This window comes from Littorina saxatilis, linkage group LG16 (genome assembly GCF_037325665.1).
Source record: "Littorina saxatilis isolate snail1 linkage group LG16, US_GU_Lsax_2.0, whole genome shotgun sequence".
Classification (NCBI taxonomy): domain Eukaryota; kingdom Metazoa; phylum Mollusca; class Gastropoda; order Littorinimorpha; family Littorinidae; genus Littorina; species Littorina saxatilis.
In genome coordinates this window covers 45679820-45704859 of record NC_090260.1, presented here as the reverse complement: position 1 = coordinate 45704859, position 25040 = coordinate 45679820, and the positions used below count along the sequence as shown (strand labels likewise).

At 41.7% G+C, this 25040-nt stretch overlaps 1 protein-coding gene and 2 long non-coding RNA genes across 5 annotated transcripts; 1 reads left to right on the top strand and 2 right to left on the bottom strand.

Moving 5' to 3' along the window:
* Window positions 1–818: 818 nt before the first annotated feature.
* LOC138949731 (caldesmon-like) lies at window positions 819–24037 on the bottom strand. 3 transcript variants are annotated; one of them, XR_011450404.1, is made up of 6 exons: window positions 23750–24037; window positions 15913–16021; window positions 14060–14558; window positions 3162–3648; window positions 1873–2930; window positions 819–1311 (listed from the first exon to the last, which is right to left on the bottom strand). XR_011450404.1 is itself a non-coding variant. In XM_070321533.1 (5 exons), exons 1-5 carry the CDS (start codon window positions 23869–23871, stop codon window positions 2849–2851), a joined length of 1299 nt encoding a protein of 432 aa, XP_070177634.1. In that variant the 5' UTR covers window positions 23872–24037; the 3' UTR covers window positions 819–2848. The 3 variants fall into 3 exon arrangements, 2 of the variants coding, with proteins under 2 accessions (XP_070177634.1, XP_070177635.1); XM_070321533.1 differs by having other exon boundaries at window positions 819–2930; XM_070321534.1 differs by having other exon boundaries at window positions 819–2930; window positions 14060–14555.
* Window positions 17861–20028, bottom strand: LOC138949775 (uncharacterized). Its single transcript, XR_011450436.1, has 3 exons — window positions 19872–20028; window positions 19211–19313; window positions 17861–18537 (listed from the first exon to the last, which is right to left on the bottom strand). It is a non-coding gene; the product is annotated as an uncharacterized lncRNA (long non-coding RNA).
* LOC138949767 (uncharacterized) lies at window positions 20154–22018 on the top strand. The gene is made up of 2 exons (XR_011450428.1): window positions 20154–20304; window positions 20829–22018. It is a non-coding gene; the product is annotated as an uncharacterized lncRNA (long non-coding RNA).
* Window positions 24038–25040: the final 1003 nt, after the last annotated feature.

Sequence of the window (25040 nt, the reverse complement as noted above, 5' to 3'; positions counted from 1 at the left end):
AGCTGAATTTTCACCTGAGGAATGGGGGGTGGGGGCAGCAGGGCAACTGGAACCAGCTGAATTGTCACCTGAGGCATGGGGGGTGGGGGCAGCAGGGCAACTGGAACCGGCTGAATTGTCACCTGAGGCACGGGGGGTGGGGGCAGCAGGGCAACTGGAACCAGCTGAATTGTCACCTGAGGCACGGGGGGTGGGGGCAGCAGGGCAACTGGAACCAGCTGAATTGTCACCTGAGGCACGGGGGGTGGGGGCAGCAGGGCAACTGGAACCAGCTGAATTGTCACCTGAGGCACGGGGGGTGGGGGCAGCAGGGCAACTGGAACCCGCCGAATTTTCACCTGAGGAATGGGGGGTGGGGGCAGCAGGGCAACTGGAACCGGCTGAATTGTCACCTGAGGAATGGGGGGTGGGGGCAGCAGGGCAACTGGAACCCGCTGAATTTTCACCTGAGGAATGGGGGGTGGGGGCAGCAGGGCAACTGGAACCGGCTGAATTTTCACCTGAGGAATGGGGGGTGGGGGCAGCAGGGCAACTGGAACCAGCTGAATTGTCACCTGAGGAATGGGGGGTGGGGGCAGCAGGGCAACTGGAACCAGCTGAATTTTCACCTGAGGAATGGGGGGTGGGGGCAGCAGGGCAACTGGAACCGGCTGAATTTTCACATGAGGAATGGGGGGTGGGGGCAGCAGGGCAACTGGAACCGGCTGAATTGTCACCTGAGGAATGGGGGGGTGGGGGCAGCAGGGCAACTGGAACCGGCTGAATTTTCACCTGAGGAATGGGGGGTGGGGGCAGCAGGGCAACTGGAACCAGCTGAATTGTCACCTGAGGCACGGGGGGTGGGGGCAGCAGGGCAACTGGAACCGGCTGAATTGTCCCTCGAGGCATAAGAGGTGGGGGCAGCAGGGCAACTGGAACCAGCTGAATATTGACATCTGAGGCAGGGGGGTTGGGGGCAGCAGGGGTACTACTGGTACTGGAGCTGGTGGGTTGTGGGACTTGGAATATGTGTGTCTTCCACTGACCATGGGGAAGTTTCCTCATTGCCTCACAAGGTTCCCCCTGCACACAGTCTGCACAATAACAGGAAAGCCGCCTGTGCATGATGCAGTTTGCACCTCTTGCTCTGATGCAATAGATTGCACGGGTGCCGGGGACAGGGTTTTTGGGACGTCTGTCTGGTCGAGTCCGGTTCACTCCCTCCAGTCTGTAGAAAACCCTCCTGGAGTGGCAGCATGCTTCTGTATCCGGGTCAACAGTAAATTCACGATGAAGAAAGCTGAGCATCTCCTCAGCATTCCTGATGACCTCCTGGAGAAAAAAAAATACACATTTTCATTTTCATTTTCATTACTTTATTGTCCCATCGCTGGGAAATTCGGGTCGCTTCCTCCCAGTGGAAAGCTAGCAGCAACGGAGTCGCGCTACCCAGTTGTCTGCGTGTTTAGGTGTATTCAGCCACCTGCACTTATGGCAGAATGACCAAGGTCTTTTACGTGCCATTGTGATGACACGGGGGTGGGACATGGCTTCCGTCTCTGGGTCTGCACATAAAGTTGACCCGTGTCCGTCCCGGCCCGAATTCGAACCTGCGACCTTCCGATCACAAGTCCAGTGCTCTACCAACTGAGCTACACATGAAAAGCATTGAAGAAATCTGCAGCAGCATCTGTACCAATAAATAAGTTTAATACACAGGCTTAACTATAAGACACCTACTAGGCAGGGGGATGAGGCACTCTCCTGCTTAAGTTGTCTGCAGCAAATGTTCTACTTTGCAGGAGACAGGAAAAGCCAATAGTAATAGTAGTATCAGCACTGGTAAGAACATAATCATAATGTTCAAAAAGCTTTTCAAGAAAGTGCACTGACCTTTCCGCTCAGCACTGCCCTTCTCACGGCTGACTTGACGATGCCGCCAACACCATCACAGGGCCCTTTCCCGTGTGATGAGCCGAAAAAGGACCTTTCTATGTGATTTCATCTGTGTGGCAGCACAGCGTGGTGTCACACAGCTCTGCAGGAGTGGCTGGGAGTGCAGGTAGAATAGAACGCAAAACCTCAATCTTTTGGGCGATGTTTGCACACATTTTACAAAGGCAAAAAGTCCCTTCATATGTTTCACGATTCTCTCTGCAAACCCTGGCATTTTGAAGGCTGGCATCTGTACACACTACAGGGCCTTGCGCTTTCGTGGGCTTTTCATTGCCTGCCCCAGCTGGTAGGCCTTGACTTCAGCATACTTGACTGGATCCCGGAGGTCATGGCGACTTGCTCTGGATGCTGCTTGGCGTCTTGCCTCACCTGATTTGAAAGGAGACCCTCCAAACATTGACACCGCAGGAGGAGTTGCATCATCAAGAACTTGTGGCGAATCTTATCATCCGTCCCCTTCGTTCTGCTGCTGACCCTCTCCGCCTCCACATCCCTCGCTGGAAACTCGCATCTGCTGGTCAGCGTGCATTTCCCTCCGCAGGCCCCTCCGTCTGGAACTCCCTGCCGCTTGAGCTTCGCCAGAGCCCCTCTCTTGACGCGTTCAAGAGTAGGTTGAAGACTCAGTTCTTCCCGTAGCTGGCTGCGACTTTCATGTTCGACGTGATGTGTTGTGCCCCAAAAGACATTCTTGTGCTGTGCTCTGTGAGAGGTGTTTTCTTTGTGCTTAATATTATTTTGTTTGGACCTAGCTATTGATGTGTACATTGTTGTTAAACAGTTGTTTGTTGTATGTTTACCAGGGTTTGCTAGTGTGTGATAGGGTTCGTGTCCGTCTGTAGATGTTAGTTTCTTTGTTAGTCCTGTGTTGACAACTCTTTGACAAGCGCTTAGAACTGTACCCACGGAATACGCGCTATATAAGCTTCATATTGATTGATTGATCTTCAGCAACTGGCTTGGGGGACTGGTTCTGTTTATTATATCGCTCCATGCGCCTAGACAAAAATGAAAAATTGTTACGCCTGGATAAGCAAAGCAGACAAACAATGGCAGCAAGCGGCACACCTGAAAGTATAAGATACATGATCCGCATCCACCAGGTAAGATTCCATGCTCGATCACCTGGATACCCTGAACAATGCGAAAATCAAATATCTTGCAAAGAAAACTTTACTTTAAACAAAACAGGCTGGGAATCACAAACATTATACCAATGATCAACTCACTTCATGTTATGGTAGGCCTTTTTCTCAGGAGTTTGCCTGGCTCTCCACAGCCGCATTTTCTCTCGATGAGCCTGCTTCCTCTCCTGGTCATCCGTTTTTGCTCTTTCCTGAGCAACCCGGGTAGAGCACGATGCTTCTTTCTCTCGCCTTTTCTTATCCCTGTGCTCCGTTTTTGCTCTTTCCTGAGCAACCCGGGTAGAGCACGATGCTTCTTTTTCTCGCCTTTTCTTATCCCTGTGCTTGGCCTGTCGCGCCCGCTGAAGCTCCCTGTTGCGTTGTTTCTTTTCTTCACATAAGGAAGATCTGTAGGACTGAAGGCGATGCTTTTCAGAATCACGGAAAGCATCCAACGACCCTGCGTTGGTGTGTTTTTGGACTAAAGCCTTGAAACTAGTTAGCTTCGGCCGACTTGTCCTCTCCTCTGGCTCTTCATCTTTAAAAGCATGCTTATATGCCCTCTTCTGTCGCAGAAGGTACTTGAGCACACCTGGACAGAAAAAAACAATTTAATCATTATTGAAAACAAACGATAGGGCAAAGCAATAACCCCCACACAGAAAACGCTGACTGCTAATACAATCCATGATAGTAAAAAGACTACATCACACCAGAAAGTCATCGTAGCTGCTGCCATGCAAAAACAGGATATGCTATACCATGGATACACTGAGGCAACATGCAGACATACAAAATGACTGATGAATCAATCAATCAATATGAGGCTTATATCGCGCGTATTCCGTGGGTACAGTTCTAAGCGCAGGGATTTTTTAATTATTTTTTTATGCAATTTATATTGCCCACATATTCAAGTTGCAGGGATTTATTTATGCCGTGTGAGATGTAATTTTTTTTTTTACACAATACATCACGCATTCACATCGGCCAGCAGATCGCAGCCATTTCGGCGCATATCCTACTTTTCACGGCCTATTATTCCAAGTCACACGGGTATTTTGGTGGACATTTTTATCTATGCCTATACAATTTTGCCAGGAAAGACCCTTTTGTCAATCGTGGGATCTTTAACGTGCACACCCCAATGTAGTGTACACGAAAGGGACCTCGGTTTTTCGTCTCATCCAAAAGACTAGAACTTGAACCCACCACCTATGTTAGGAAAGGGGGGAGAAAATTGCTAACGCCCTGACCCAGGGTCGAACTCGCAACCTCTCGCTTCCGAGCGCAAGTGCGTTACCACTCGGCCACCCAGTCCTATGAAGTGATGTTATGAACATCAACGTTGAATTGAACACAGCATGCACTAACACAAGTAGGTTATTAGGCTGTTGATTTAAAAATGTAAGAATTTGATTTAAAAATACATATGAAGAAGGATGCTCCCCCATCTGTAAAATAAAATTTAAAAAAGGGCAAATAAGAAGGGCAGCGGCAGCCGACAGGGAACTGTGGCACACACACAAAAATAAAATAAAAAAAGCATGTCATAATAAATAATGACTGAACTCTGATGTGACCTTATCAACATCAAAGTTCAAACAATCACAACATGAGTAAACACAAGCCACCAAATGTTTACAACTTCTTGCTAAAAATTGGTGAAACTGCACATAAAATTTAAAAAGCACACATGGGATCACCAGTGGATGCATGTAGTTTTCCCAAGTACACACAGCTAAATGAGTAAATTGGTAAAGGGTAATAGAAAGAAAACCTGGGCCAACTTAAAAAAAACTTAACAAAGAAGACTTAATAAAAATCCAAATTTTATGCATGAGAAAAGAAAACAAGGTATACATTTCATTGGCCATGAAGTCTGCGTGATGTTATCAACACAAAGCTCCTCCGATATGTACACTATAGGCCATGAAGTCTGCGTGATGTTATCAACACAAAGCTCCTCCGATATGTACACTATAGGCCATGAAGTCTGCGTGATGTTATGAACACAAAGCTCCTCCGATATGTACACTATAGGCCATGAAGTCTGCGTGATGTTATCAACACAAAGCTCCTCCCATATGTACACTATAGGCCATGAAGTCTGCGTGATGTTATCAACACAAAGCTCCTCCGATATGTACACTATAGGCCATGAAGTCTGCGTGATGTTATCAACACAAAGCTCCTCCGATATGTACACTATAGGCCATGAAGTCTGCGTGATGTTATCAACACAAAGCTCCTCCGATATATACACTATAGGCCATGAAGTCTGCGTGATGTTATGAACACAAAGCTCCTCCGATATGTACACTATAGGCCATGAAGTCTGCGTGATGTTATCAACACAAAGCTCCTCCCATATGTACACTATAGGCCATGAAGTCTGCGTGATGTTATCAACACAAAGCTCCTCCCATATGTACACTATAGGCCATGAAGTCTGCGTGATGTTATCAACACAAAGCTCCTCCCATATGTACACTATAGGCCATGAAGTCTGCGTGATGTTATGAACACAAAGCTCCTCCCATATGTACACTATAGGCCATGAAGTCTGCGTGATGTTATCAACACAAAGCTCCTCCGATATGTACACTATAGGCCATGAAGTCTGCGTGATGTTATCAACACAAAGCTCCTCCGATATGTACACTATAGGCCATGAAGTCTGCGTGATGTTATCAACACAAAGCTCCTCCCATATGTACACTATAGGCCATGAAGTCTGCGTGATGTTATCAACACAAAGCTCCTCCCATATGTACACTATAGGCCATGAAGTCTGCGTGATGTTATCAACACAAAGCTCCTCCCATATGTACACTATAGGCCATGAAGTCTGCGTGATGTTATGAACACAAAGCTCCTCCCATATGTACACTATAGGCCATGAAGTCTGCGTGATGTTATCAACACAAAGCTCCTCCCATATGTACACTATAGGCCATGAAGTCTGCGTGATGTTATCAACACAAAGCTCCTCCCATATGTACACTATAGGCCATGAAGTCTGCGTGATGTTATCAACACAAAGCTCCTCCCATATCTACTATATAATACTGGTAGGATTTTCGGTGGTTTTTCGATTCCTGTGACCAAACCGCGCGGATTTGTGCCTTCTCCTTCGGTTGCTATGCCAACGTGACCCAGGAAATCGATTCCGCTAGGTCCCGACTTCCAATTTTGTCCACGAACAAAGTTTGAAGAGGTTTGTCTCGCAAATTTGAGCAGACACAGTGAACTTTGACCTGAACTTTGACATCGCGGCGAAAGAGATCTGTGATTGGTTCTTCTTCAACTTTCGGTTCGACTAAACACGCGACCGCACCTCAGACGAACCTAGCTGTGTGTTTTATTTCTCTACCCCAGACGAACCTAAAATAATAAGAAGATAGATAGATCTGTTTATCTGTTAATGGAACTCCAAAATATTCCATAGATTTGTTTACTAAACAGTTCGAAACATTATCACCTGATAAGTCGCCGTATAACCTTATAGGTTCCAGCGACTAAATATTTTCCCCCGGTTCAACCATAGACATGTACGTCATCATGATCTCCCCTTAATTTGACCGTTATTTTGGCTGTCTTAGTGAAATGGTAAGATATATCTCTATGTTTTTTACATGTAAGTGTTCGGAAAAAATACAGTTATAGCAGCTATGTACAAAAATAAGCAGCATATGCTCTTTTCGCCAAAGTAAAGTCCTTTTTTCTTCTGGTTTCTTATATGTGTCACAGCACACCGCAAGCTTTTAGGCGAATAGCAAGTGAGTGGTATATATATATCATCAATTTTATAGTAGATAACGGTGTAAAATACTTACCATGTTCATGTCCGTTATACGTTTTCAATATTCCATATGTGTCATTTAATTGTGTGTTGCTTGATGCCATGTATGTATGTGTATGTGTGTGTGTGTGTGTGTGTACATGACTTTAAATAAGCATGGATGGATGTGTGCACTCGATTGTGTGTGTGAACCATGTATATATTTTCTGTTGTCAATGTTGTCAATTAGATATGTTATACTATGCGTTTGAATCATTAAGTATTTTAGACGTCATACTTTTTTTCGTATCTTCACGATGGCTTTTTACCCGTTTAAATTTTAATGCTTCCAACTTTCAAAGCGCTGCACGGCTGGGAAGAGATGCGCACTTTTATCACTGTTGTTCATGTAGACGTAATCATGGATTCATGCAAACGTCATACCTGCTGTATTTTATTTTGTTTGTTTGTATAGTCGCGTGCGGTCGCGCAGTCTTTTTGGTCAGTTCCGATTACCTCCCATTGATGCGAAAACCTATATGACTGTTTTTTGTTATTTTTCTCTCTGTTAATTCACCAGTGGCTATGTAACATGTGTTATACCTTATAGGTTCCAGCGACTAAATATTTTTCCCCGGTGCAACCATAGACATGTACGTCATCATGATCTCCCCTTAATTTGACCGTTATTTTGGCTGTCTTAGTGAAATGGTAAGATATATCTCTATGTTTTTTACATGTAAGTGTTCGGAAAAAATACAGTTATAGCAGTTATGTACAAAAATAAGCAGCATATGCTCTTTTCGCCAAAGTAAAGTCCTTTTTTCTTCTGGTTTCTTATATGTGTCACAGCACACCGCAAGCTTTTAGGCGAATAGCAAGTGAGTGGTATATATATATCATCAATTTTATAGTAGGTAACGGTGTAAATTACTTGCCATGTTCATGTCCATTATACGTTTTCCATATTCCATATGTGTCATTTAATTGTGTGTTGCTTGATGCCATGTATGTGTGTGTGTGTGTACATGACTTTAAATAAGCATGGATGGATGTGTGCACTCGATTGTGTGTGTGAACCATGTATATATTTTCTGTTGTCAATGTTGTCAATTAGATATGTTATACTATGCGTTTGAATCATTAAGTATTTTAGACGTCATACTTTTTTTCGTATCTTCACGATGGCTTTTTACCCGTTTAAATTTTAATGCTTCCAACTTTCAAAGCGCTGCACGGCTGGGAAGAGATGCGCACTTTTATCACTGTTGTTCATGTAGACGTAATCATGGATTCATGCAAACGTCATACCTGCTGTATTTTATTTTGTTTGTTTGTATAGTCGCGTGCGGTCGCGCAGTCTTTTTGGTCAGTTCCGATTACCTCCCATTGATGCGAAAACCTATATAAGAAGATAGATAGATCTGTTTATCTGTTAATGGAACTCCAAAATATTCCATAGATTTGTTTACTTAATTTTTAAAAGATAAGTTCGAAACATTATCACCTGATAAGTCGCCGTATAACCTTATAGGTTCCAGCGACTAAATATTTTCCCCCGGTGCAACCATAGACATGTACGTCATCATGATCTCCCCTTAATTTGACCGTTATTTTGGCTGTCTTAGTGAAATGGTAAGATATATCTCTATGTTTTTTACATGTAAGTGTTCGGAAAAAATACAGTTATAGCAGTTATGTACAAAAATAAGCAGCATATGCTCTTTTCGCCAAAGTAAAGTCCTTTTTTCTTCTGGTTTCTTATATGTGTCACAGCACACTGCAAGCTTTTAGGCGAATAGCAAGTGAGTGGTATATATATATCATCAATTTTATAGTAGGTAACGGTGTAAATTACTTGCCATGTTCATGTCCATTATACGTTTTCCATATTCCATATGTGTCATTTAATTGTGTGTTGCTTGATGCCATGTATGTATGTGTGTGTGTGTGTACATGACTTTAAATAAGCATGGATGTGTGCACTCGATTGTGTGTGTGAACCATGTATATATTTTCTGTTGTCAGTTACATATGTTATACTATGCGTTTGAATCATTAAGTATTTTACACGTCATACTTTTTTTCGTATCTTCACGATGGCTTTTTACCCGTTTAAATTTTAATGCTTCCAACTTTCAAAGCGCTGCACGGCTGGGAAGAGATGCGCACTTTTATCACTGTTGTTCATGTAGACGTAATCATGGATTCATGCAAACGCCATACCTGCTGTATTTTATTTTGTTTGTTTGTATAGTCGCGTGCGGTCGCGCAGTCTTTTTGGTCAGTTCCGATTACCTCCCATTGATGCGAAAACCTATATGACTGTTTTTTGTTATTTTTCTCTCTGTTAATTCACCAGTGGCTATGTAACATGTGTTACAGAATTGCACCGGTGTAAGGGTTAACATTTTATTTTTCACCAAGAGAATATAATTCATTATATGCGGGATAATGTGCGGGGGGGGGGGGAGGGGTGCAAACAACATTTTCACAAGCACATAACCAACAAAATGACATCGCATGCGCAGCACACAAAGTGCGTAGCACGGGTACCACTAGTGTACAGTATAGGCCATGAAGTTTGTTTGTTTGTTTGTTTATTTGTTGCTTAACGTCCAGCCGACTACGCAGAGCCATATCAGGACGAGGAAGGGGGGGATGAAGGGGGCCACTTGTCAAGCGATTCCTGTTTACAAATGCACTAACCCATTACTTGTGTCCCAGCAGGCTTTAGTAAAACTAAATTAATACCTACTGGAAGATTACCAGTTTCCAGTATGTTAAAATAGGCTTAACCTATCTACTGCTGGACTTACATCAGAACACTAACAGATTAAACTATACATGAATCGCGAGACAAGCGGCAAGAGAAGAGATTTTTGGAAAAAATACAGGTGAATGAGCAAGAAGGCAGAAAAAAGAAAAGAATTCATGAAGAAAAAGAGAGCATGACAGGAAAGAGGAACCAAAAATCTACCTAACAGCAAACTAGAAAGCTCCTGCGGTTCCAAAAACAGGAGGGGCCTTTAATTTCATAACCGCAGTGCCCCACTGCGGGAAGGCCATGAAGTCTGCGTGATGTTATCAACACAAAGCTCCTCCCATATGTACACTATAGGCCATGAAGTCTGCGTGATGTTATCAACACAAAGCTCCTCCGATATGTACACTATAGGCCATGAAGTCTGCGTGATGTTATCAACACAAAGCTCCTCCGATATGTACACTATAGGCCATGAAGTCTGCGTGATGTTATGAACACAAAGCTCCTCTGATATGTACACTATAGGCAGGTAAAATAAGCATTGTATTTAGGCAGTTCATATCAACTCTAGCTCTTATTTATATCATTATAATGAAGAAAAGAAACAAAATGGTTATTTGGTTTAAACTGTTTTATTCAACGTTTGTGCATTATTTACAAAAAACGCATATTGAGTAAACAACAACAAGCATAATGCTTATAATGGTTATTTGAACAGCAGAATTAAAACAAAGTTCATAACACCACATCAAAACAATATGAAGTGACGTTATGAACATACCATATGTGTAATTCAACAGCTAAATGCAATCACCCTCGGCTTAGGTTTTATCAATTCAGCAAATACAAACATCCTCCCCATCATATAAAAAAACACTCTACCATGCATCTTTGGGAACAAGATTTCAATAAGTTGTACATAATGTTACACACGAATCAGACTTCATTGGCCATGAAGTCTGCGTGATGTTATGAACACAAAGCTCCTCCGATAAGTGCACTATAGGCTGGCAAAATATTAAGCTTTGTGGTTAGGCCGTTCATATCAACTAATAGCTCTCATTTATAATGAAGAAAAGAAACCAAATGTTTTTTGAATCGCAGAATGTTGTCAGTTACATATGTTATACTATGCGTTTGAATCATTAAGTATTTTACACGTCATACTTTTTTTCGTATCTTCACGATGGCTTTTTACCCGTTTAAATTTTAATGCTTCCAACTTTCAAAGCGCTGCACGGCTGGGAAGAGATGCGCACTTTTATCACTGTTGTTCATGTAGACGTAATCATGGATTCATGCAAACGCCATACCTGCTGTATTTTATTTTGTTTGTTTGTATAGTCGCGTGCGGTCGCGCAGTCTTTTTGGTCAGTTCCGATTACCTCCCATTGATGCGAAAACCTATATGACTGTTTTTTGTTATTTTTCTCTCTGTTAATTCACCAGTGGCTATGTAACATGTGTTACAGAATTGCACCGGTGTAAGGGTTAACATTTTATTTTTCACCAAGAGAATATAATTCATTATATGCGGGATAATGTGCGGGGGGGGGGGGGGGAGGGGTGCAAACAACATTTTCACAAGCACATAACCAACAAAATGACATCGCATGCGCAGCACACAAAGTGCGTAGCACGGGTACCACTAGTGTACACTATAGGCCATGAAGTCTGCGTGATGTTATCAACACAAAGCTCCTCCCATATGTACACTATAGGCCATGAAGTCTGCGTGATGTTATCAACACAAAGCTCCTCCGATATGTACACTATAGGCCATGAAGTCTGCGTGATGTTATCAACACAAAGCTCCTCCGATATGTACACTATAGGCCATGAAGTCTGCGTGATGTTATCAACACAAAGCTCCTCCGATATGTACACTATAGGCAGGTAAAATAAGCATTGTATTTAGGCAGTTCATATCAACTCTAGCTCTTATTTATATCATTATAATGAAGAAAAGAAACAAAATGGTTATTTGGTTTAAACTGTTTTATTCAACGTTTGTGCATTATTTACAAAAAACGCATATTGAGTAAACAACAACAAGCATAATGCTTATAATGGTTATTTGAACAGCAGAATTAAACAAAAGTTCATAACACCACATCAAAACAATATGAAGTGACGTTATGAACATACCATGTGTAATTCAACAGCTAAATGCAATCACCCACGGCTTAGGTTTCATCAATTCAGCAAATACCAATATCCTCCCCATCGTATGAAAAAACATTCTACCACGCATCTTTGGGGACAAGTTTTCAATAAGTTGTACATAATGTCACACATGAATCAGACAAGCTGCCGCAACCTACGCAAGTGTGACGTTATGAACAAGTCGCTAATGAAGAAAACACGTAATACAAAAAGAAAAGTCCGCGCATCACACCCCAGACCTACACACTGAACTACAAGAAAATGAACCCAGCGACTTTGCGAATGAAAAACAAGACAAACATCCATAAATCTGATTTACATTCCGGGCCCAACTTGACACAGCAATTTGATGATGTGATGTTACGAACTTCGCATCGTTTTTCCTGAACCGGTTCTCGAGCCTTTTTGACAGTATTATTCAACGCCAAAACAAAAGAAAGCAACGATAAAATGCTTTCAAAAATGTGTTTACATTGTTAATCCTTGACTAGACGAACTGGGCATCGTACGTTATCCGTCACAACAATCGCTTCGTATCAAAATCATTAATTTGTTTTTTCTTCTTTGATGCATGAGATTAGAGAATTTGTTCCCCGCGCACCGGTTTTGACCGGCATTGAACTATCAACAGAAACAAAGAAAACGCAGATAAAACTGCTATTCAAGTGCACACACCACCAAAACTGACATATATTTGAGACAATGACAAAAGGTGACGTTTTCATGTCAGTATGTCCCAAATGACCGTACCAGCACATTTTTCAATCTATCAAATCTGTTTTCGTTCTATTTTTTCTAATAACATTCGTTAACAATTGATTGTCAACTGGAACGGAAGAGCACAAAAAGTGTAACTTGATATGTAGTTTCTCTAGAGGGAAAAGAACTTCCACTTTCATGTCAGTGTGTCCCATGCAACATACATTTGCCAAACAGCTATGTGTGCGTAGATTATTAGTTAGTGGTATAGAAAATACTGATCAACAATTGAAGTCAGTTTTCACATCCATTTTCTACCAATTCTTATTTTTTTAATTCTTTTGGCAATGGTGAAATTTCAGCAATTGTGTGTCATTCGGGACAGTGGACATGACACCTGACCTTTTGTCACTGTCTCATTTAGCTTTCTTTCTTTCCCTGTCCCCTCCATCCCAGCTGTTGACAGCTTCAATTCAAACCTTGCACACGTTTTAAACATTCTGCGTCGAAGGTTTGCCGGAAACAGACGTAAAAACGAGTCCATGCGCGAGAGAAAAAACAGTACATAACCAGCGAGTCACGACAAATCACGCACATAGAGAAAATACCTTTCTCGTGCCTCTGCTCTACATTGAATTTGTGTTTGCAAATCATTTTCATGAAAGTTATTACTTTTTCACCGCAAATAAACATAAACTTTGTTGTGACGAAAATGTATTTTGAATGTCGGCTCATTAAAACACTCCGCCCGGAAAGTCACGACAATGAGCGACGAACATTTTCGGCACACGTTCTGCCTTCGGATTACCGACTCGGCAAACTTCGATTCTGTTCGAAGATAGCAAAGCAAGGATCAATCATTTCAGGGTAACATCTTGGCATTTGTTTCATATTTCACACTGTATTATTCAAGTTAGAGACCGGCACGGTTGGCCTAGTGGTAAGGCGTCCGCCCCGTGATCGGGAGGTCGTGGGTTCGAACCCCGGCCGGGTCATACCTAAGACTTTAAAATTGGCAATCTAGTGGCTGCTCCGCCTGGCGTATGGCATTATGGGGTTAGTGCTAGGACTGGTTGGCCCGGTGTCAGAATAATGTGACTGGGTGAGACATGAAGCCTGTGCTGCGACTTCTGTCTTGTGTGTGGCGCACGTTAAATGTCAAAGCAGCACCGTCCTGATATGGCCCTTCGTGGTCGGCTGGGCGTTAAGCAAACAAACAAAAATTCAAGTTAGAGACAGTTTTTGGAACACACTGAAGTTTGTGTCACAGAATTTCGAAAAATATCGATCATTTCTCTCCAATTAAAACAGCGACTGCTCTTCAACCAGTTCAACCACCCGTTACGGACCCATGCACGAGCGAAGAGAAATTACTGTTTAACAGTTGTACGTCTTCAATTCAAAAGCAAGCAACAGCGGGAGGCTCTTTTTTGAGGTTTTATCACTTTTTCTATACTCGACGTCATTTTGTGGCCGTGACCATATGGCTAGCAAACTGACACCAGTGATCATCTAGATGCAAATGATGCACGTTGATGTTTATGAATACATGCAGCTGTAAAATCTAACCATCATCTAAACACTCACCGTGTGAATGTTGCTGTGCCATGCACCATGCTAGTGGTGGTTTTTCAGCAACGTCAATCTCTATCTTGACCTCTGTCTTGACCTCTGGCTCTTGTGAATGTTGCTCTGTCATGCACTGTGACACTGGTAGTCTTACTAGTAGTGGTTCTTGTGTATCTCTTTCTGTCTTGACCTCTGTCTTCACTGTCCACTCTTCTTCCTCCATCCTGTCACAGCCGTCTGTCACTGTCTGTCTGGCTTGGCTTCTTTCCACTGACTGCGGTTGTTGCTGTGTCATGCACCATGCCAATGGTGGTTCTTCAGCAACGTCAATCTCTATCTTGACCTCTGGCTCTTGTGAGTGTTGCTGTGTCGTGCACTGTGACACTGGTAGTCTTACTAGTCTTACTTGTGTATCTCTTTCTGTCGTGACCTCTGTCTTTACTTCTGTCTTTTTTTCCTCCTGTCTGTGACAGCCTCTCACTGTCCGTCTTACTTGGCTTCTATCCTCTGACTGCTGCTGAAACAATGAAAGGTGATGGTTTCTTCAAACAACTGGATGCTATACCGATAACTTTCAGCATACAGATGGCCAGTGGAAACCAACATGTACAGTTTTAACCTTCACTGTGCTTCATGGGTCGTGGACGACCCGTAGTCTAACAAAATCGTCTTTATTTCTGAAACTATTTGGAGTTTTGATTTGAGACTTCATGTAATCTCCAATCACTATACGACCTTCCCATTGCCCAACTTTTAAAAACTTAATTTTGTAAACAAACAAATAAACGATGACGTAATTTGAACAACACAGTCCGGATGATGTGGGTGGTGGACGACTCATATGGAATTACGTAAGGAATTTTACGTTGTATATCGTTATTCGGATGGTGTGGGTCGTGTACGACCCATACTTTGTAAAGAGGCAGCAAAGCGTTATTCCTATTATTATGGCATGGGTCGTGTATGACCCATACTTTTTACGTTGAATCCTTCTTTGGAAAGTATGTGTCGCATACGACCCACATCATCCGGACTGTGTAGTCCGAAGCAAGATCCGGTGAAGGTTAATAACAAAATGGCGTAAGCATTCATAATTGTCTGCATTGCTGTCGGTTCGGACCTCCATCCAATCAGACATCGTGTAGCAAGGGGATTGCCCACCGCATGCCTGCCGCTACACTGAGCTGCTTGCCACGTGTTGCACAGCACAAGCTGCAAAGGATTCTGCCTGCATTGTTCTTCACAGACAAGTTTCACCAGGGGCTCAGTTGGTATGTTTTAAGAATAGACTTTATTCCCTGGTGGAAATTCTTGTACGTTATAACCGCATCATTCCGGAATTTTGCTCTGAAAGCCTGAAGTATAGATTTTCCGTGTTAACTTCTTTCTTGATTTAATACTCAGAACCCAGGCTTGTCAACTGCAGGTGTTGTGCTAGATAGCTGGGTCATTTGTGATTTGATTATTGTGCAAAATATGGTGATGTCACAACATTAGTGTTGCTGTTCACATACAATATTACCTGAAGCCTGATATCAATAGGCCAAGTCAACATAGCAAAGTCTACTTCACAAAGTTAATTCACTGCACAAAGTTTTGGCACTGAAAGTTCAGTTAAGGACTCAAAAAAGGACAATTAAATTAAAATGAAAACTTCAGAGTCAAAATACTGTGAATCTGAAACCCGCTCACTGTTGCATGTTTTGATATTTTCACTTTAGTCTCAAAGAGAATAACATATTGTCACACCAATGCTACATGGTTATAGTGATGGGAAGATTCCGCTCCTACAGAGTACAAAATACTGTGGATCAAAATGCAAACAGAAAATAAATGATGTCAAGCACCATAAAATGTAATAATTCTCTTACATGTGGTTTCTGAGGCTGTAGTTGTGGCGTAGAAACATATCTCACTGGCAATGGCATACCCAGAGGTGGCAAACTTTCTGGTGTGAGTTTCCTGCGGCCATCGTTTACGCTGCAAATAAAAGGTAAACAAAATTAACCCAAACACAAAATATATACCCATTTTATGTGTATTTCATGCCTCTGTTGAAATTCTGCATACATGTGCTATGTAGACTGCAGAGAATCAAACACACAAATAATTATAAATGTATTTAACCTGCAAGCCGTGTCAGATCTGGAGATAACTTTATTAGCTGCTTCATAATATCCCAGTCAGCACACGATATCGGGTCGATATCGGTCCGATATCGGATTTGACCGGATATCTCGGACCAAGATATCCGATATCGGTCCGATATCGGTCCGATATTGGATTCCAAGTTTGCTCATCAGATTAACGTTAAATTAATGTTAACTTTTTACGTTAATTAAGTTAACATTAATTTAATGTTAATCTGATGAGCAAACTTGGAATCCGATATCGGACCGATATCGGACCGATATCGGATATCTTGGTCCGAGATATCCGGTCAAATCCGATATCGGACCGATATCGGATTCCAAGTTTGCTCATCAGATTAACATTAAATTAATGTTAACTTTTTACGTTAATTAAGTTAACATTAATTCAATGTTAATCTGATGAGCAAACTTGGAATCCGATATCGGACCGATATCGGACCGATATCGGATTCCAAGTTTGCTCATCAGATTAACATTAAATTAATGTTAACTTTTTACTTTAATTAAGTTAACATTAATTTAATGTTAATCTGATGAGCAAACTTGGAATCCGATATCGGACCGATATCGGACCGATATCGGATATAACGTTAAATTAAAGTTAATTTTGTTTACGGCTAATGTCAGTTTTACCAAATAAAAAGCATAATATAATGGTTAGATTAACGTTATTTAAACATGTGGTTTTTTTACGTTGAGTGCAAAAATAAAAAGAACCAAAATAAAACTATAATTAAATTTTTTATTGAGATTTTTTTTTTTTTCCTCGGACCAAGATATTCTGATATCGGTCCGATATTGGATTCCAAGTTTTCACATCATCGCCAATACAATCCCATCCATCACACCAATATTGGCATGATATCAGACCAATATCGGATACGATATCGGGTCGATATCGGACCGATATTGGATTCCGACATTGGGCCAATAAAGTTGACGTTAATTTAACGTTAATCTGATGAGCAAACTTGGAATCCAATATCCGACCGATATCAGGCAGATATCGGATATCTTGGTCCGAGATATCCAGCCAGCACCCCGATATCGGACCGATATCGGACCGATATCGGGATACGATATCGGGTCGATATCGGATCCCGATATCGGATTTCAAATCGGGTCGATATAGGATTACGACATTGGGCCAATATTGGATATAGGTCCGATACAAAGAACCAAAATAAAACTATAATTAAACTTTTTATTAGAATTTTTTTTCTCCCTCAGACCAAGATATCCCATATCTGCCCGATATCGGTCCGATATTGGATTCCAAGTTTGCTCATGAGATAAACGTTTAGTTTTTACGTTAATTTAACGTTAAATTAACATTAAATTAACGTTCATTAAAACAAAACCATAATATAAAGTTAAATTAAAGTTAATTTTCGTTTACGGCTAATGTCAATTTTACCAAATAAAAAGCACAATATAATGGTTAGATTCAAGTTATTCACACGTGTGTTTTTTATGTTGAGTGCAAACATAAAAAGAACCACACATAAAAACGGTCATACACGTAAAATTCCACTCGTGCAAAAACACGAGTGTACGTGGGAGTTTCATCCCACGAATCCAGAAGAAGAAGAAGAAGGAAGTGTGCATGCTAACATGAAACAAAACAAAAGACAAATAAATAAAACCATTAGAAATATGTTGTGAGAATAGTTTCTAAACATTTATTCATCATTTCCATGATATATATATACTGTACATTTAAAAAAACACACACCATAAAACCATGATAAAAATGTCGGAAGTTGAATCAGTTCTAAAGTTTCTGGAAGTGAGTTTGGATACATGTATCCCACTTTTAGGTTCTGTACCTAGAAATTTACCAATTCTATTCCATCTTTTGGGTTTAAAAAAAATAGTCTTCGCACAGCTAGGTATCTTGTACATGTATCCGAATGATGCCAGAGACACAAGGAAAGATGAGGTTATTTGCAACACCACCAGCAGAGGAAGAAGTCATTCACTTTGCAGCAGCAGATAAAAAGAATTGTTGAATTTGAAGCAGGAGCAGACACAGAAGTTGTTGAATTTGTAGCGTCATCTGCAGACAAAGAAGTTGTTGAATTTGCAGCAGACGATATACTTGTTAAACCTGCAGCAGCAAACGAAGAAGTCATTCACTTTGCAGCAGCACTAGACAACAAGAATTGTTGAATTCGAAGCAGGAGCAGACAGAGAAGTTGTTAATGTTGAGTTTGCAGCAGACGATATATACTTGTTAAATCTGCAGCACCAGCCTTGGAAAAAGTTGTTGATACAACCAGTGCAGATGATGGCATGTCTGCAATAGGAGACTTTGAAGATCTGCTCCAAATGCTATGACATCTGCAAAGACAGAGAATGCAACAATCTTAAAACATAAAGAATTCAGTGTGATTTGAGAACTTCAGTGTAAACACTATAATTATGTCTTCTTTGTTAATGCTCTTTGCTAAATATAGAACTGAAGGTAAAAAAGGTTTACATTGTCTTTGCATTATGCCAATATTTGTTGAATTTACTTGTGTGTATATATGCTAACTTTGATAGCATTCTTCTGTGTTTGAATGAAATGCTCTTAGTCAATGCTGCCTGGCATGGATAACAACCCCCCCCCCCCCTCCCCCCAACACACACAGAACACCTTCCCGAAGTTTTTTCCAAGACTAAGACTGAGTAAGAGTAAGACAATAATATGTCAGTTGGACCTGGACTAAAAATATGTATAGGTCCAGATGTCCCGGCTACAACAAATTGTTCTGTCAGAAGACCTCTTATAGTTCTTTATGTCGAAATTGATGTGATGGTCGACCAGCCAAGATTTAGAACAATGCGTCATAAGCATGTATTAATGACCCCAGACCGAAGCCTGACAACAACACTGCCTTCTCTCAGTCTCATAAATGATTTTCAGTTATAAATATAATATGACTGCTGGAACATTCATCAAGCGTTAACGTGGATTTTACCTGCAAACACACACACACACACACACATACACACACATACACACACTTACTTGGCCTCAAAAGCCAGAATGTCACTTGTCAGGGTTGTAACTTGTAGTTTACATCCCTGTAGTGTGAATGCTTTCTGGTATCCTCATGGTAATTCCTCCCACCCTGCAATGAAAGCATTGATGTGTGAGTTGCATTACAGTAGAGAATAGTGGTCAATCAAAACTTGTTTTAAGTGTCTTTGAAAAGACGATTTTCGAAAATAACTCTCTGAGATCTCTTATAAATGTTACCGTACAGTAATGGATTAGACCAGAAGCTGTGAGATTGAACAAATGTGTGAAAATGTGTGGCAATTATCAGATTGACAGACTGAGAGAAATAAAATATCAGAGAGAGAGAGAGAGAGAGAGAGAGAGAGAGAGAGAGAGAGAGAGAGAGAGAGAGAGACAGACAGACAGACAGGGAGAGAGAAACAGACAGAGAGACTGAAACTGAGAAAGACAGACAGAGCAAGAAACTAGAAATCAATCTAGAAAGACAGAAGGCAGGAAAGAAAGAGAAAGAGAGATAAATTCACCTTTCCAATCGTTATGCATGATATTGCTTTGATATTGGTGACTCGTATCAAAAATAAGTCAACAATCACAATGCCAACGGATTCTGAACTTATGAATATGATTATGAATTTACAACACAAGTCACACAGTGAAGTAACATTACCTGAAAGTTCCATTTGCCATTCGCTCAGCGTCATAAGATCTGTATTGTGTAGTCCTGATATATGCTGAAGTGCAGCATGTTATCTTATATCAGCAGACACACTGGCTTTGAAGTTGCAGGAGTGTTAAAAACGGTAAACATACAGTACAAACTTTCTTGAGTTCGATTCGACAGAGAAAAGTCCGAGAGTAATGTCCCTTGGCGATCACGGGAGGTCACTCAGAATTACTTGTCCGGCAGTTACTGGGTAAACAAATGGCGAAATGCGTTGGGAAGATTGAAAACAGGCAGTTGCTAGAGCACTATGTTATACAACATCAAAAACGATCCTGACTGGACAGTCCAATACTAAGACAGAAGGAGGAAGACAGAACTGGACTGGTTTCAAGAGTGTTCCAAACAGTCGATCATCATGCATCACGTAAAACGTTGAGTGAGTATCGCCTATGCCTATGAACTTGGAAGATAGTTTTGCTAATTATTGAGACTTGATGTATTTTTTTCTCTTGGAATATATGAGACTAAAAAGTGTGTTTGTTTCTTAGGTGTGTGTGTGTGTCACTGTATGTGTTTGTGTCACTGTGTGTGTTTAGGTGGTTGCTGATTTTCTTTATTGTTGTTGTAAAAATAAAATGGTGATTTAAACTAAGAATCCTTTTATGGTTCTGTTGTGCATAATAAACAGTTTTTATTCTTTCAGATTTATAAAAATACCTCTCTACACACACACACACACACACACACACACACACACACACACACACACACACACACATTGAATGTAGACAAATAAATCTGCCAGTGATGGAAGAAATGGTGAAGAACAAATGAAAGGTGAGGGAGGTTTTGCAGACAGCATGTCTCCTTATGAAAGCACAAACATGTTCATACAATGCCAACATTTTATATGATCATCTTGTTGCGTCATACTCATAACGGTTAATCTTTTTACTGCAGCTGGCCGTGAGGAAGCGCCATATTCAAACCGACAACAAGCAATTCGAACAGGTGCTTGCGAAGTGGTTGACAGGATTGTCGGATCGTCTACATGGTGGGAGGATGTCGAAGATCAACACAGAAAACGAGGACGAGGACTAAGATGAAGATGGTAAATAAAATTAGTGCTAATGTGCTGACAGCCAGCAAGGAACACGCCTCTCGGATTCACTCTCTCTTCATTTTGTGTTATTTTGCCTCTACATGATATAATGCCTCTACATATATATGATATAATGCCTCTGCAAGGATTCCCTAGGCCTACTGTTTTGGAACAAATGCTATGTGCAATTATGTCGGAGAATGGGCTGACATCGTTCAATACCGACTGTTGTGGCGACTGAACAATGGCGATACTGCGTTTTTGATGTTCGACAAAGGCGGCCATGAAAAAGTGCGTCGGTGGTGCTACGTTGTGTGTCTCCAACTTTCAATCGCAGCTGACAGTGTCAGATTCAGGCTGTATGGTGCGGAGTGATGTTGTTGCGAGTGACGCTGATAGGCGGAAGGTGACAGACGATGCCAGATATGACGGAGACAAAGAACATCAATGGTCTGACCTAGCTGATATGTTTCAGAGGATGAGCGAGGAAAGCACCGTGAGGATAAAAGAGATGGTCTGAACATTTCCCGTTCCCCACCCTTGTGAAGAATTGGAGCGTAACAATCATTTGTTTTGATTATCATGACTGGACAGAACCGTTGCGTGACCAGTCCGTTGTTTGTTGCAAATCGAAAGACTTATTTAGTTATAATTGATTTCATAACTGGTTATCCGTTTGCGACGATTTTCCCGTCTCCTTTGTGTTAATTTGATTCATGCGTTTTGTGAAGTTATTGTTATTTCCTTATTCCAAGGGGGCTATCGCCTTATGGAATTAAATACTTTGACTTTGATGGGTCACATGAATCGTGACACTCCATAATTATTCGGTGGGGACCCATTGGTTAGTGGTCTGCTCTGCAATGCTGTGAGTCATGGGTTCAAGCCCGTCCTTTGGCAGCAGAGTGGATGAGTTATCTTATCACAAGGTCAGTTATTAATTGTATTAACTGTTGAATTTTAATTGATAGTTGTAATTTGTTTATGTTGCATTGGTAACTTATGTGTTTTCAATGATACAGTTGGTTATTAAATTATTCTCATTCTGCCTTTGACTCACTTTCATTTGTACTTGTGTGACAATGTTTATTGACTCACTTTCATTTGTACTTGTCTTGTGTGACAATGTTTATCAACTACTTCATCTTATCATTTCTGTCTCCTTTTAAATTTTCTTCTGTTCTTGGGCCAGAAATCTAATATTTACGGATTACAGCAAGTTTTAGTGCAGGTCAAAGACGAACAAGTGCGAAAGCAATTGCCAAGCATGAAGCATGTTTTCATTAGTCAAGAAGTAAAGTCAGAGGTTCCAAGATGATCAGATAATTAATGCCAACTATTCGCTGGTTTTGCTTCATCGACTCTGCGGGCAGCTTCCAGGAAACCAAAGTTTTCAGGTTCCGGGGGAAGTATGGTTGCAAAGCTGAAACTTAAAGGAATTGACGGAAGGGCACCACCAGGGCACCATAGAAGGGCACCACCCTTATCGGTTCCCGATATCGGTCCATTATTGGTTCCCGATGTTAGGCCGATATCAATTCTCTATATCGTACCGATATCGGACCAATATTAGTCCAATGTCGGAATCCGATATCGACCCGATATCGTCCCGATTTGCAATCCGATATCGGTCCGATATCGGGATCCGATATCGGTCCGATATCGGGATCCGATATCAAACTGATATCGACCTGATTTGCAATCTGATATCGGGATCTGATATCGGGATCCGATATCGATTCTCGATATCGGACCGATATCGGACCAATGTCGTAATCCGATATCGACCCGGTATCAACCCAATTTGCAATCTGACATCGGGATTTGATATCGCGCCGATATCGGGATCTGATATGAGGCCGATACCGATTCTCTATATCGGACCGATATCGGGTCGATATCGGTCCGATGTCGTAATCCGATATCGGTCCGATATCGACCGAATTTGCAATCCGATATCGGTCCGCTATCGGGATCTGATATCGATTCTCTATATCGGACCAATATCGGACCGATATCGGACCGATATCGGACCAATGTCGTAATCCGATATTGACCCGGTATCAACCCAATTTGCAATCTGACATCGGGATTTGATATCGCGCCGATATCGGGATCTGATATGAGGCCGATACCGATTCTCTATATCGGACCGATATCGGGTCGATATCGGGTCGATATCGGTCCGGTGTCGTAGTCCGATATCGACCCGATTTGCAATCCGATATCGGACCGATATTGGAATCCGATATCAACCCGATATCGTATCCGATATCGGCCCGATATCGGACCGATATCGGGGTGCTGGCTGGGATGCGTCTATTGTACGAACACCAAAAAAATACTACTTCTACTACTCATAATAGTAGTAATATATAGTGTAATAATAATAATGAAAATAATAATAATAACAATATTAGAACATTAATTAATAAACGGGGTTTCTCTGCAACTAAAAGCACTTAAATACAATAGCTTGGGAAAGCAATAATATAAATGCATACCCAAGACTGAAATGTTTCCTGGTCAACATTAAATTGTACTGTACACTTATTCGGACCCCACTTATTTGAGGAGAAAAGCATGTCAGCTTCTCGCAAATGAAGGATATTGGTGGTAAAATGTCAAAGACTTCACCATAAACGATGATTCCTTTGTGAGTGCACCGAGTGTTTACGTCCTTGAATGAGAAGTGAAGGATTTAGCATTTAATTTTAATGCAGCATTTTTTTAAGTTTAACTTTGAATGCGTGTTAAAAATAAACTGTCAAATGCTCACTTGTTTCTAAGCAAGATTGCAGAAAGTGTCGGTAAGAACTGTGAGAGGTGTGCGGGTTGAACCCGACCCCCTGTCTGGTCGTGTGTCTGGTCGGCGCTTGATCTTGTGCCTTCTCCGCTCATCGTTCACACCTTTCTTGGCTACTTAAAGAAAGACAGGCCACGATTAATTGTTTGTTTAGCTGGACAATTCACCAACGCACAATGTGAACCGTCAGTGGTTGTCTGTTTTATCACAAAATCGTATAGGAATTTTCGCCATCAGGCGTTCGGAAAACGCCATGTCTTCTCCGAGCGGATGTACGTAACTTGAATGAAGTCGGAATGACTTCCCCTGCATTGTCTTACAACACAAAACTACTAAAAGACGAGAGCAATGTATTGCGGACCGGAGAGAGAAACATGACTTTACCTATTCTAGTAACCTGTGTGTGTGTGTGTGTGTGTGTGTGTGTGTGTGTGTGTGTATGTGTGTGTGTGTGTGTGTGTGTGTGTGTGTGTGTGTGTGTGTGTGCGTGCGTGCGTGCATGCGTTCATGCACTAAGCGCTCCATCAGTGAACGTTGTACTCGAGGGTAGGCCTACTTCATCCGAATCAACTACAGTAGACTCTCGGGCGTCCCGCAGGGGACGGTGCTCGGCCCACTACTCTTCTTTGTCCATATTAACGACCTGCCAGCCTCCGTATCGTCCCAGGTCCGCTTGTTCGCCGACGACTGCCTCCTCTATAGGGAAATAAACTCCTTCACGGACCACCAATCCCTGCAACAAGACCTCAGTCAGACACCTCGAAGAGTGGGCGGTTACCTGGGGCATGCGCTTCAACGCCTCTAAATGCTATATCCTCAGTATAAACAAATCCTCTGACTTCTATTACCAACTGGACAACACCATCCTCCGGCAAAACGTTAGATCCACACCCTACCTTGGCATTCCGAGTCCTCTCAGACGACATGAAATGGAGCCCCCACATCTCTTCAGTCTATCACTAAACAAGAAATTCCTCCGAGGTAGGAAAAACACCCCCGTCCTTAGCATTCTCACTGCCACCAACTGAGCAGGCACTGCTAACAAGTGTGGTTGTTTCCCTTTGACCATTAATATGTCCCTCTATAAGTCCTTGTAGAATCTTAATCCACCAATAACTCCCTAACCGTGTGTTTGACTGGTCCCAATTTTTGTAAGGACCGTCTCAGGAATGTATAGAACCTGTTCACCAAGTTTGGTGACGATCGGTCCGTTCATTCTTGAGATCTATATGCGAACACAAACAAACAAACAAACAAACACATC